Raw genomic sequence first — 14,595 nt, 5'->3', positions numbered from 1 at the left:
TCTATAGGTCAAGGCATTCTTCTTCATGCCTCTGATCAGCTTTCCTTTACAGCATATTCAGACTCTGATTGGGCTTCTTGCCCTAATACTAGGAGATCAGTCACCGGCTATGTTATGATTCTTGGTCAGTCTCCTATTTCTTGGAAGTTTAAGAAACAAGGGACAATTTCCAAGTCATCTTCTGAGGCAGAGTACAGAGCAATGGCTGCAGCATCTTCTGAGATCACTTGGCTTGTCAGATTATTGCAGGAACTGGGGATCCAAAATTTGAAGCCTGACAAGTTGCACTGTGATAATCAAGCAGCTATTCATATTGGCAAAAACCATGTCTTCCATGAACGAACAAAACACATAGAGCTCGACTGTCATTTTACAAGGGAAAAGGTGATGGAAGGACTTCTTGAGCTCAGATTTGTTCCTAGCCATGGTCAACTTGGTGATCTTTTTACTAAGTCTCTTTGTTCTCCTCAGCATCCTGAGCTAAGTTCCAAGCTAGGTCTGGTTGATTACTCAGCCTCTAGCTTGAGGGGGGTTATTGATGACTGCCATATTTCTAGCTCAGCTAGCTCCAACTCACACAGTCCCAGCACTCAATCTACAACCACAGTTGCATTAGCTGCTTTCATCAAATCTGTATTTGAAGAAGCTGATGCAGAGTTCGAGAAGCTTCTGGAAGAAGTTAGTTATAACGAACTCCCTGAAATCACGGGCTGACGTGGCAAATAGTTTGTGATGAAAAGTCTTGTAATAACATAATATAAATAGCTGTTTTAGAAGCTTCTTTCAATTGTAATAAAACACAACTTTTGTGTGATCTTTCTCTCTCTATTCTTCTCTCTAATTTTTCTCTCTCTACTTTTCATCATCTTCTTTGTATTAAGATCTTCTGATGTAATGTTTACAAATTGTGTAAACAGTCGATTCAATCAATGAAAGGTGTTCTGTTTTTCTAGCTTGAATTTACTGTTTGATTGAAGTTTTTTGTCAACTTCTTTAGAATTATACTTCACGGCATCGTATATACAAGTTAAAACCCTTAATTAGGAGAGTTAGGACGATTATAACTTTTTCGGTCATTAGACCAATTCGTTAGACCGAGGGGGTGTAAAAATGCTAAAGAAAGATTTGATTACTTTAGATAACAATCATGTAAGAGTATACTATTAGTTGTGAGCAACAGCTTAATTTACATTTAGTTATGTCCTTTTCCTCCTTTTCCCTTTTTATCTTAAGCATACTTTCACTTAATATTTCTTAGCTCACTCACGTATATATTCATATTGTATATCCTTCTTTTTCTGCTCTTTAATTCGATCTTTTTATGCTTTTCAATCAATTGACAAGAAAAAAATAAAAAATAAAGAGAAGAATGAAAAAGAGAAGTCTAAACATATTTATGCTTTTTTTTTTTTTTTTTTTTTTTTTTTTTTTTTTTTTTTTTTTTTTTTTATATCAATACTCCCTCTAATTATTTTATTGTGACAATTGAAACATAACTTGAGTATCTATCGCGATTGGTTTAAACTTGTATGAAAGATAAGTACGAGTTAATGGGTGTTTGTAAGCATAAGTACATACAGTGACGTATAATGTTGGAGTACAGTTTGTTTGGGATAAAACAAGCTAAGGAAACAACTTTAAACTCACCCAATGAATATCAATGTTTGTGTGTTGCAACCATTGTTGTAATGTAGACACTGATTATGTTTGTCCAATGTACAACAAACTCAAATAGACAACATTTATCTCCCTTTTTACCAAAAAGCAAGCTAATAATTTAGCTGGGTTTGGTCATTTTATTTGATCTTAATTGGGTGCGGCTTAGATAAGTATGGATAGCCGACGGACACTTTTGTTGTACTCCGTATAGACTAATTGAAATTGAATGTTATTGTAAGGCAGTCAAGCCTATCAAGGTGTGCATTACAGCCATGGAGCGGGTGTTCCTTCAAACTGTAAGAGACTCTATGTTAGAACATACGACACATTATTATGTGTTGGGTTGTAGGTCGTGTTGGGTTGTGTTTTGTTTGAAATTCACTACATGTTTTGACACTGACAAAATAATTTGAACAATCTTGATTTAGGCACATAACTACGTACGTAAGCACAACACAAGATCATGTATGCTCAAGTTGTGCCTTGACTATCCTTTTAAAATTTATGGAACAACGAACCCAAAGCCATATTTACATGGGCCGGGTTAAACTCTACTCTTGGTGAGTTGGTGCTATACTAACCAAGGAACAACTGTGAAGGTCATAGCTCGTATATGGCGCTTTATGTGACAACTTGGGCTTTGATCATATATAGAGATCGAGAATCGAGATGAATACATACAATTATACAAGTATATTCTACACCTTTTAGTTATTGTGCGAAAACTTATGAAAGTTAAGCGATAAAGATCTTGTCTCAGCAGCTAGCCATGTCGATGTAATTAATAATTATATATGAAGAAATTCTTTTATGTTCCAACTTCCAAGCATTAGTAAATAGTAATATTCCAATCCGTATAACATTGTTTATGGAGAAAATAAATAGCTTTTTATCATATAAATATACAAATTAGTGTGCAGGAAAACCTTGCTCTTTATGTTGAGATAGGCAATTCAAGTCGCACATAAAAAAAGAATGAGAAAGTGAAGATTCCTTATAAGTAAGAGCACACTCCATTAATATATGATTTATACTGGATAAATAAATGAAGAATATACAAGATATTCATATATAAACATATACTTCAATTTTTTCCCTAATACAACTTATGAAAGGATTGATTATGGAATTTTAACAAGTATAGGGCCGGGTTTATATAAATAAAAATGAAGAACAAGAGGAATACTGCAGTCTCCATTTAATGCATTCATTATAAGCTCAATACATAGTTTTATTATTTTCGATAAAAGTTACAAATCTTAGCTAGCAAGTAATCTATTGATCAATTCAATATTCAATTACTACAAAGAATACAATGCAACAATGGATAAACTAATCAAAGTACAATGTAATCTCAAATCATCTGCCACCTAATTTAAAACTCGTGGAGGAAAACTTCTTTTTTCCTTCCTAGCTATTAGAGGTAGAATTACAAAACTAACCACACTTAACTCTACATTTTTACATACAACAAATAACTCGATCTGATCTACTTTAATTATAGTACTCCGTGCAAAATATGTATTACTCTCTTTGTTCTTCCCAATTGGATTTGTTTTTCATCTCAACAAACGATTCCAAATGGGAAGAACAAAAAATACGGAGGGAGTAGTACGTTTAGTGTATGTATATATGAGCTGATCGAGGTCCAACATCTTCGATTTTAGTCCAATGTGCTAACTTGAGGTCAATAAGTTAAGCTTTGGTAGACTGCATACTTGTTGTAAGCATTTGAAAGTTTTGTTGTATGATCGGAATCCCATGAACCAAAACTCAAACTCGTCCGAGGTCACCACTTGTAGATACTTCTGTGATGGCTTTTTTGTGCTTTCGTTTTGATTCAATCTTTCAATTTTCCTTAATGGTATCACAATCTGCATATGTACAAGAAAATTTCACGTCAAAATTTGATTAACTTGACATTTATAAATTGCATTATGGCAAAATTAATTTTACTCGACTTTGACAATGTACGTACATGTCGCATGTGTGTAAAATTTTGTAGGACAAGATAAATTAATAATTACCTTGTAATGGAACCTAAGAGGTTCTCCGGTGGTGGTGGAGGTGACTTTTGCAATCGGCCGGTCACTGCAAAAGGCGAGTTTCTCCGTGGAGATGAATAGGCGGCCGGCTATGGGACCTGCCGTCGTGTACAAACTGCAATGAGAAGCCCTTAACAACTTCTCACCCTCTCGTACGCTAAAGATTCGTCTGAATACTCTGTCAACCCCTCCAACAAAGCTCAATTTTCCTTTGACTGCATTGTTTGAAAAAACAATCAAGTTATTACTAGTTCAAATTACACTACTAATAATGTGATTATTTATAAATTTAAAACATTAAAAAAATTGAGAGAAATAAGGTGGATATAATTTTGAATCAATTATCTCGTAAAATATTATCACACGTACCAAGTTTATTCATCGTATTAAAAACTGATTCCACTCTACGTTGCTTTGATACAACCAAAGGTCCATCCACTTTGCCTGATGAAGGTCCAGGCAATAGTTTGATGGTGGATGTTTTCCTAGTTTGATCATAACTTATTGTTGATAACCCATTTCGAAGGAGATGATCTCCGATCATGCTCTTCAAACTCCTTGATTTAAATGCCTCGGAAACATTCATTTTCGCTTAGAAACTATATTATCAATGACACAATCACCTCTTAATTAACTAATAAGATGCAGAAAATTATATTAGAGAATGAAAGAGAATAATGCTCTTGGTGGTTGGTGTTGGGAATATAGTTTGTTATGAAGAGGTATATATAGAACGTGAAAAATATTGTAGAAGCTTTTAGAATGAGTCATGCATGGATCATCAAAAAAGTAAAATTAAGGGCCATCAAATAAAGATTTATTTCTTGGTGAGTAAGTTGATGAATTCATGCATATTTTATTAGCTTTTCAAAAGTGATGACGAACAAATCTAATCCATTCTTTTTTATTCTTTTGCAAGATAGAAATAATATAAGTCCAAAATCAAGTAACATCTTATTACATGATCTATTATTTTTCTAAGTATGTATTTGGTTAGGGTAATTAAACAAATAGTGTCAATTAAATTAGGAAAGAGTGGGGTCAAGGTTTGTGAATGATTGTTGATGGTTAATAAGCTTTAGAAGCTTTTGAGTTGGCAAACGAACTTTGTGATGGTAGCTAACTTTTGAACACTATACAACGGCAAGTGGTTTTCTAAAGGTTGTTCGTTAATGCTTGCATTTACCTTATCTACTTGTGAATTGAACTAGCTAGCTAGGTGTGTAATATTCAACGATAAAAGTACTTAATTTCATTGTTTTAGATATTTTGGCAATAACATGGGGGTCGGCCGACATATATGGATAGGGTTCTTCAACTCATAAGTTGATTATATATGTCAATAAATCAATCAACCTAAGCTAAATATTACCTACTTACGTGGAGCAAATTACTCAATTAAAGCTCAATCCGTATCTTATACTTTGACTCAATTCAAATTAAATTTAACCAACCCAATTCGATGATAAGTTGATTTGTCTAATTAACACTGTTTGATTTTCTTGAAAATGTAATCCTTAAACACAAGTTTGATCAGAACCAATAAACAAATTGTTATATGTTCCTAGGTAGCAACATTGTTTGATTTTTTATTTTTATTTTTATTTTTATTTTTTATGGAAAAATATAGCTACCAAATGACTTGAGTTTATGGAAGATATTTTTTAATCCACCTTATTCTTCAAAGCTTAAAAAGACCCTTTAAGATAATAGCAATAAATTTTATAGTTGTGGGAAGACATGTGTGTACAGATTCATGCATTGGATATAGTTATTAAAAGTTTTCTTTTCTTTGACCAAAAATGTACTGAGAGTAGTGCACACAATTATGTTGATTGTTGGACGACCAAAAATGACGGCTACTGAGAATATTATACTCCATCAGTCCCTATATTTTTGTCTCATTACATAAAATTATGTAATTCTTTAAAAATTTTGTCCACATATACTCAATAATCTATAATAGATAATATAATCATGTAAGATCTTGTTGGTTTTATCTCATTGTATATTTTATAAATATTAATTTTTTATAATTTTTACATACATAAAAATGGAGTTATATATGTTGTAACACACACGTCTTGAAAATTGTAAAAATTCAAATGGGACAAAAATAAAATAAAATAAATAAAAGGAGAGAGAGTATATCGGACACGAGTCTATCACTCGTCAATTTTATCAACCATCCACTACATACATGCATGCACGTATATCATATCACTGAATTACTTATGATTAATTAAGAACAATCCATTTCAATTCAAAATGGAAATTTTGTCAAAAATCACTTTTTATAACTTTTTTTTTTTTTTTTTTTTTTTTGAAAAATAGCAGCTCATAAAAATTTTCTTGTGGAAACACACTTAAAACATTGATTTTCTTAAAATCAATTATAGCTATGCTACTTTGATGTTATATATATATTCTATAATGCTTTGTTTGGATAAGAAACAAGTAAGGAAAGGAAGGAGAGGGATAGAAGAGGAGAGAGAAGAAAGGGAGGGGGAGGTGAACTCCATTTTTCCTCCGAAACTCTCCAATTTTGAAGGGATAATGCTTATTAAAGAGAGAGAAAATGGATTACTACCTCTACTTTCCCTTCATTCCCCCGATCTTTTACCCAAACAAGAGAGTTTGCCCCCCTCCCTTTCTTGATCTTTCTTTCTTTTCCTTCCATTTCCTTCCCTCCAAACAAAGTGTAAAGGTTTGTTATGTGGTTTTATTAGGTTCTTATTTTTAGTATTTTTTAAATATTTTCTTTTTAAGTAGTACTTCATAATATTTAATACTACTTATATTTTTTAAAAATAATTTATGTAGTTAAAATTTCCTAATTGAATTCATCAAATCCATGGAAGCTAGACAATATAAGGGAAAAAAATAAGAGTGAATAAATGTGTTACAGAAATTGGGCAAAAATTAGGAGAGATAATATACAATAGAGCATTTGAAAAAGAGTAGGAAAGCTTGACAGGAAGTTAGTTATCTTCATTGAAAGAAAATTAGAATTTAGTATCACTAATGAGGGAAACAATTTTATTTGATTCAATTTTTTTTTCCAGTATATAAACTACTTGTATTATAATAAATTTTTATTTTTTGGACCAATCACGTGTTGACACATATCTGATAAACTATTATAATAGATTGTGTGACCAATTAAAACCATTGAAAGCGAATACGTCCCAAATTTTGGATTATTTAAAAATAACCCAAAGTTGGGATTATTTAAAGCCAATACGTGAAAATTGAGATTATTTTTACCAATTTTTCCATAATAATATTTCCCAATAAGACATAAAAATATTTTAAATTATATGAAACAAATAAAATCAATAAATCAACAATATAGATTAAAGTTTTAATTTTTTTTAAAATAATAAAATTAACCCTTTATTTTGTAAGGTTTATAATTTAATATTTTTTTTCAAGAAACAACTCTTGAATTTAATGGTCCATATATTTTATTTGCATTCATTATTTACGTATTTATTTCAATATTATATGTTTGATTTTTCCAATTTATAAGACAAATTATTATTATTTTCTTTACACGTAAAACATGTTAGGTACACCTAAAGTGTCGAATTAATTGGGTGTTAATGAATTTTTTAATTATCCGATGAGAGAAACATATAGTTTGTAGGTAAGTAATTCTAATTAAAACAAATTTGAAAACAATTATAGCTACTTAATATGTTACTTTGATGTTATATATTTTTATTATACCTTTGAAAATTTGTTATGTGGTTTTATTAGGTTTTATTTTAAAATATTTAAATCTTTTCTTTTAAAATAGTGTTTTATGAATTAACAAATTACGTGAAAATATATTAATTAGTTAATAAATTCGTATATGTTTGTGGCCATTATATGGAATAATTATTTTTGTGAATTTTGTTATTTGTAATTTAATCATGGTATTAATAAAGATTAATGTTAAGGTTATATGTAACTATTTTTTTTAAGGAAGCCACTACTGAGTTGAGTGCTCCAGAGATTTTACCTGAATCACGAGAGTCCGATACAGCCATGGACATGTGGTCAATTGGCTGCATTTTTTCTATAATGATTCAAGGAGAAAATCCATTTAGCAACAAGGTTTGTTTGGTTGCTGAGCTGTTTCAAACAAATCTCCAGTCAGGGTATTTGATGTCAACCTTTGTTTTTAATAACAAATATAGGTAAATTACATTAATTATTTAAATTATTTATTTCATTATTTTAAATTTGTTTTTTTTTTCCAAAGTTCAAAATTAATTAACTGTTACATTTTTATAGGACGTTGGGCACACCAGACGAATCGATTTTTGATTTCCTCAACTATCCCAAAGGAAGAGAAGTCCATAAAATGAGCATAAGTAAATTTTTTTTTAAAAAAATTTTTTAAGTAAAAAGAATCATTATATTTATGTTAATTTGTATCCTAATAATTTCAAGAGTTCGCTATTATGACAAACTTTGAATAAGAAAAGGAGGACTTGCTTATGTAAGGTTTATGTGGTATACTTTTTGTTTTAAATTATTATATTATATTATTTTATATTAGATTAAAATTTAAAAAAAAACTAATTTTTTATTTTCTGACTGTTAATCCTAACTATAGGATTTTGACTAAGGAGACTTTTAATCATCCCTACTTTAGGGATACGGAAGCTTGGGATATATAATTTCAAACATTGAGTTTTTTTTTTTTTTTTTTTTTTTTTTTTTTTTTTTTTTTGTTAAAACTGTCACGTTGAGATTGTCAATAATGTTAGAGCAATGCGAGTGGCAGCGTCTAATTGCAAAATCATCTTAGCATATCTATCTTTCAAAATATACTATTTGTAGTATTAGTTGTAAGTCTAATATCATCAACAACATTTTTATTGACCAATTGATAACCATTTTTAATTTTTTTTATGTTCCGACTAAAAGATTCCTTAGGAAATGAGGAAACTTTTGATCTTCTACCTCTTATACATTTTAAAGTTTAGGCCTTTTGAGAATATGGGTAAAAAGATAAGTGGATTGGAATTCACACCTCAAAATGTGCATAATACATTATGATACCACATCAAGCACATCAGATAGACCTTGGTGTGACAAAAGGCAAGTATGATAGATATTTCATGTTTGTTTGAATAATTAACACTTTACATTTATTTATACTTTTACGTTGTACTGAAGTCCACAAATATTAGGTCAATATTAATTATATATATCGAATTTCACACGTTTCATAATACTCTTAAGTATGCACGATGTCATTCACCTAGAATTGATATGATGGAGATTATAAACTTATAATTGTATAGTGTATTGTTGTAATTCATATGGTTTAATGGATGTGGACTAATCGTACGTGCAATGGTTCATTTGCATGCTTCACCATAAATTACCTTGTCACCCATGATCGAGGGATTGTTCTTTGATGCATGCATGGTTCCATTCTTTCTTGTACTGTTTGCACCTTGTAGCAAAGGTTCGTTGATGCTAAGCTAGCTTGGGCCTTGCTTGAGAAAACCTCCCTTATTTTAAGCTAATTGCGCAACTTTATTTTAAATTTATAAGTGTAAATCCAAATTTTAAATCTGTAAATATAGATTCAAAACAAATACAGCAAAGTGTTAATTTTATTATTTCGAGAATTTTGGGTACAATCACTAATTTGATCCTCTAATTCGATCTCCACTTTGACTTTGACGTAATTCACGGATTGACTTGATTCTTGAACGGGGGTCGTCGAAGCTTGATCTCGATCTAAGATTTGATGCAGAATTTTGATGTAGACCTTTGACTTGTTGTTGATATAGACCTTTGACTTGAATTCTTGATTGAGGGGCGACGAGGCTTGATCTCGATCAATGACTATTTGATGTAGAGGTTGAACTGGTGTTCTTGATGATTTGAATTCCTTCTTTCTTTCGTGTTGAGGGCCGTCGAGGCTTGATCTCTTCCACGGGTGATCTTCTAGAGTAGAACGACACGTTGAATGCTTGTTGTTCTTCTTCTAGGTTTTGAGAAAATTTCTTTGGAGAAGTTTAGAGTATTTGATGAGAGGTTTTCTTTGGAGAGGTTTTGAACATTTGAGAGGTTTTCTCTATATTTTGATTCTCTTTGTTTTCCTTTAGGTTTTTTTCTCTCTCTCCCCCAAATGATGTGAGAGTGCTCTATTCATAGAGATAGTGACTCTTAGGGTTAGGGTTTGATGTACAATGGAGTTGGGCTTTGGAGTTAGTAATCTTGAGTCATTTATGTAGCTTAACCCATTTTAGTAGGTTTTTTCTATTAAATGAACAATTTAATTAAAATAATTAAAATGGGTAATATATCTTATTTCACTCAAAATAATTTAATTTAATTAATTATCAGATAAACTCGAGTCAATATGTTGACTTTTTGACCCGTACAATATCTAATGTGGCACTTATATAAATTTTACGTGCCTACAAATTGTCCGCTTTGAGATCGGTCACGGACACGACTTTGGAGTGTTTGATCTTGATTGAGCTCAAAATCCTTTTTTTTTTCACTCTCTTTCAAATTAGCTAATTTTAGTCGGCCAAATTTGGCTACTTGCCATACAAAGTAAAAGCACGTAATGCTTTTAGTTGTTTAATCTATGATAGCAATGACCTTATCATGGTTACGCACCTAAATAGTATTTCATGTACCGTATGAATTGGAACTTCAATTCATTCCGTTTTTTTTTTTCTGTTTTATTTATTTATTTATTTTTTATTTTTTTTATATATATATTTTTTTTTGTGAGATATATTTGAACTGTTATCCAATATCCACGAAATGCATATCTTCTCGTTTGTCTCTCTTTTTTTTGGACTTAAGATAAAGCTCCTAGCAACCAATTTCCATGAAAGGCTCTAACAACTTTTGAAGATAAGTTTAACTTTATCAACATTTCTCATTGAGCGTCATTATCACTTCTGAGTTAGCAAATGATAACTTCATTTTTCGACTATAAATATAAGACCGTGGTGGTGATTGTTTTTGTATCCAACGATACGGTGGAGCTGCTACTCAAATGTCAGGTCTCAAATCAATATCTTGAAGTCATGTACTACGAAAGAGCGCCACTCACCATCAGTAACACGGAGAAGTAGTATTTCCTAGCATCATCGAGTCGCCGCAGTGTCCTCTAGCAACACACCACAAAAAGTCCAACAATGAAGCAGCATCCAAGCCATCCATATTAAATACATGGAGGAAGAGTCTTGATGCCTATAAAAGAATGAAGGAGCAACTAAGCCACGCCACACCATCTACTTCGACGCCATGGAGAATTTGTTGTTTGACGCACCGAAAGGGAGCTGCACCAAGAAGAAATGAACACTCACTCAGCACCTTGAAGCCATGATGAGCGATTGATTCACCTCACACATTTAATTTTTCAGGTTCGTGATAGTCTGTCCTTCATCAATGGAGAGATCCTTCATCACGGAGTGTGTCGAGGTATTGGAGAAGTTACACCTTAGAGTTACATGCCGAGCACTCAAGCGTCACAAAGAACTTTGACATATCAAAGCTATACTCAGCCTCGTGACACAAAACTTGAAAAATCGGGGCTGTAAAATCGACCCTCGCAAGCCTCACAGCCCAAACTTTGACATATTGAAGTCTTCTCGAGCCTCACAACCGTAACTTGACGGCTTGAAGCTATGCAACTCAAGCCCTGCAAAGCCATGCACACTCCAAGATGATGTTTCTGTCGAGCCTCTATTTTTTATGAACCAGAGAACATTTGCAAGATCATACTATCCTGATTGCAGCTACATGTTTTTTCGACCACATGTCAAAATTTCAAGCAAATCGGACCATGTTTGCCCATCTGATCGAATGTTTGATCAAAGCCGCTCAAAGAATTTCGTGGCTGCAATGTTGTGTTACTTGCTTCTACCAATTCTTTTTTTTTCTTTCCCTTTTTTTTTTATTTTGAAATTATGATCATGATCATGACGGGATCATGACATCCACGTGACTTTATTTTCTTTTTTATGTATTAATTTTTTTATACATAAAATGAAATCATCTATTCTAGGTGCAACAATCATGATCTTGATCGACTTTCAACTCGCATGAAACCATGTTAGTGATGAGTTTGCTTTCCCAACATTGTCTTGTTGATGCTGACCAAGAAGTTATTTAACTACATGAAGTAGGAAGCAATATCGCCGAGAAGCAGAGCTGACAATTAGAACCTCTTGTGGTCCATGAGTGCCCATATCTATCGACAACAGTGATTTGGTGCTTAAAGCTTTCTCCAAATCAATCTCAAAACGATAAGGTTGCTGGAAGTCTTCTTCATGATCCATGTCAAATTGAGTTTGTTTATTTGACTCGGTGGTGTAGTGCTTTCTCCGAATCTCAAGAATGATGGGCCATTGGTGCTTAGCTTGGAGGCTACCTCAAATTTCCTTTTTTTTTTTTTTTTTTTGTTTTTTTTGTTTTTTTGTTTCCTTTGCAGATCTTTGGTGCTTTGCATTGGTGGCCTTTTTCAGATCTTCAAAATTTTTTGGTGAAATACTTGTGATTAACAACTTTCTTCAATCTTCGTTTGAGTTGATCTCTGGTGCTTGAAAGCTTTCTCCAGATCTTGAGAACTTCGGCGGACCGGTGCTTGATAGCTTTCTCCTATCTTCGTGTACGTTAAAACTTTGAGTTGATGATCTCTGGTGCTTAGAAGCTTTCTCTAGATTTCAAAAATTTTGGTGGATCGCTGGTGCTTGGAAGCTTTCTCCAATGTCCATGTTCGACAATTTACGAATCTCTAGTGCTTACAGCTTTCTCGGAATCTTCCAATAAATTTGGTACAAAATTTTTTATGGCTGCCCTTGAATAATTTTTATGTATCCAAGATTCCTACGTACCAATAACTAACTAAAATTTACTTTTTGGACCAAGCCAAACGTAGTTCAATATGTGATTTTTTTTTTTTTTATCTTTTTTTTGTTATGCAGTTTAAGCTCTTGCTTAGGAGTTTCGAGGACTGTTTTTTCATCTTTGCCCCCTTTGGATGTTGATGATCGTCTAATCAAATCCGTCTTCACGATTGGCTATCGTAAACTCCATCTCATGAGCTCGAGTCGCCAAGTCTTGGAATGTTTTGGGCTTGATTTCCTGCAAGATGTAAGCAAGATCCCAATGCATGCCTTGGATGCACATCTCGACTGTAGAAGTTTTGGACAAGGGATCTTTGCATTGAAGACTTAATCCTCTCCATCAGTTGGTGTAGTCCACGACTGGATCATCCTCCGACTGTTTGGTTTGTGTCAACTCAGTCATGCTGACAATGTGACGTGTATTGAAGAAGCAATCGAGGAGCATTTATTCCATTTGCTCCCAATTATCGATAGATTTTTGAGGTATATCATTGTACCAATCAAACGCAACACTCTTGAGAGAGTGAACAATCTGCTTGACAAGCAAATCTCCAGAGCATTATTGGCTTATTGTAAGTCTCTATAAAGTGTGCAATATATTGCTTGGGGTTGCCTGTCCCATTGAATTGCTGGAATATAATTTTGGAGGTTGATAATCGCTTGTCATTCTCATCTTGTCAATCCTCTTGGTACAAGGTTTGCTGTAGCAATCATCTTTGTTGACATCTCTACCAAGCTGTTGTTTAATAACATTGGTCTGGCTATCATCTCTTGGATTGCTTGAAAGCTGAATGAATCACCATGGGGTTATTCACTTTTCGAACTAAGCTTCGTCTTTGTGCTAAGCTCCGACCCGCTGCTATCATCTTCACTTTCTTCGATTGGGCGTTTCTCGAGTTTTCTTTTGAGTAAGCAATTTGTTCGCTTTGGAGCTTAATTTGTGCCCCCTTTTCTTCGTTGTCCTTGACAAATTTTTCAAGAAGTAGCTTCATTTTGCTAACTCCTCCTTGACGGTGTTTGCTTTGATTGCCATGACATGCATTAACGACGTCGTCTTGTGCACCGTCTTTTCATCATTTCTTCTATGTGCTTCATCATTTCGATTCGTGCAGAATGAGATGAAAGGTAGAAATTGTCCCACCGAGCGTGCCAAATTTGTAAACACAAATTTTAAATCTGTAAATATAGATTCAAAACAAATGCAGCAAAGTGTTAATTTTATTAATTTGAGAAGTTTGGGTACAATCTCTAATTTGATCCTCTGATTCGATCTCCACTTTGACTTTGACGTAATTCACAGATTGACTTGATTCTTGAACGAGGGCTGACGAAGCTTGATCTCAATCTAAGATTTGATGCAAAAATTTAACTTATGTTGATGTAGATCGACCTTTGACTTGTTGTTGATATAACCCTTTGACTTGAATTCTTGATTGAGGGTCAACGAGGCTTGATCTCGATCAATGACTATTTGATGTAGAGGTTGGACGGGTGTTCTTGATGATTTGAATTCCTTCTTTCTTTCTTTCTTATTGAGGGCTGTCGAGGCTTGATCTCTTCCACGGGTGATCATTTAGAGTAGAACGACACGTCGAATGCTTGTTGTTCTTTGGAAAAGTTTAGAGTATTTGATGAGAGGTTTACTTTGGAGAGGTTTTTAACATTTGAGAGGTTTTCTCTGTATTTTGATTCTCTTTGTTTTCCTCTAGGTTTTTTTTCTCTCTCCTCCAAATGATGTTAGAGAGCTCTATTTGTAGAGAGAGTGACTCTTAGGGTTAGAGTTTGATGTACAATGGAGTTGGGCTTTGGACTTGGTAATCTTGACTCATATATGTAGCTTAGCCCATTTTAGTAGGTTTTTGCTATTAAATGAACAATTTAATGAAAATAATTAAAATGGAATAAGTTGTATTTCACCCAAAATAATTAAATTTAATTAATTGTCAAATAAACCCAAGTCAATATGTTGACTTTTGACCCGTACTAATATGGGCAATATTCAATGT

The 14,595-nt window shown here is 32.9% G+C and overlaps 1 protein-coding gene across 1 annotated transcript; it reads right to left on the bottom strand.

The window, feature by feature from the left end:
• Nucleotides 1-2,930: 2,930 nt before the first annotated feature.
• LOC145587303 (GEM-like protein 4) lies at nt 2,931-4,382 on the bottom strand. The gene is made up of 3 exons (XM_081644035.1): nt 4,074-4,382; nt 3,687-3,919; nt 2,931-3,533 (listed from the first exon to the last, which is right to left on the bottom strand). The coding sequence occupies exons 1-3, from the start codon at nt 4,288-4,290 to the stop codon at nt 3,336-3,338; spliced, it is 648 nt and encodes a 215-aa protein (XP_081500161.1). The 5' UTR covers nt 4,291-4,382; the 3' UTR covers nt 2,931-3,335.
• Nucleotides 4,383-14,595: the final 10,213 nt, after the last annotated feature.

Source organism: Chenopodium album, chromosome 17 (genome assembly GCF_948465745.1).
Source record: "Chenopodium album chromosome 17, dcCheAlbu1.1, whole genome shotgun sequence".
NCBI classification, from domain to species: domain Eukaryota; kingdom Viridiplantae; phylum Streptophyta; class Magnoliopsida; order Caryophyllales; family Amaranthaceae; genus Chenopodium; species Chenopodium album.
The sequence above is the reverse complement of the archived record's forward strand: the minus strand, read 5'-3'. Positions and strand labels throughout refer to the sequence as shown.

Coding starts and splice junctions, on each gene's coding strand:
- LOC145587303 (XM_081644035.1), bottom strand. CDS start 4,290: ATGAATGTTTCCGAGGCATTTAAATCAAGGAGTTTGAAGAGCATGATC. Junction 3,920..4,073: donor TAATACGATGAATAAACTTG/GTACGTGTGATA, acceptor CAAACAATGCAG/TCAAAGGAAAATTGAGCTTT. Junction 3,534..3,686: donor CTCTTAGGTTCCATTACAAG/GTAATTATTAAT, acceptor GTACATATGCAG/ATTGTGATACCATTAAGGAA.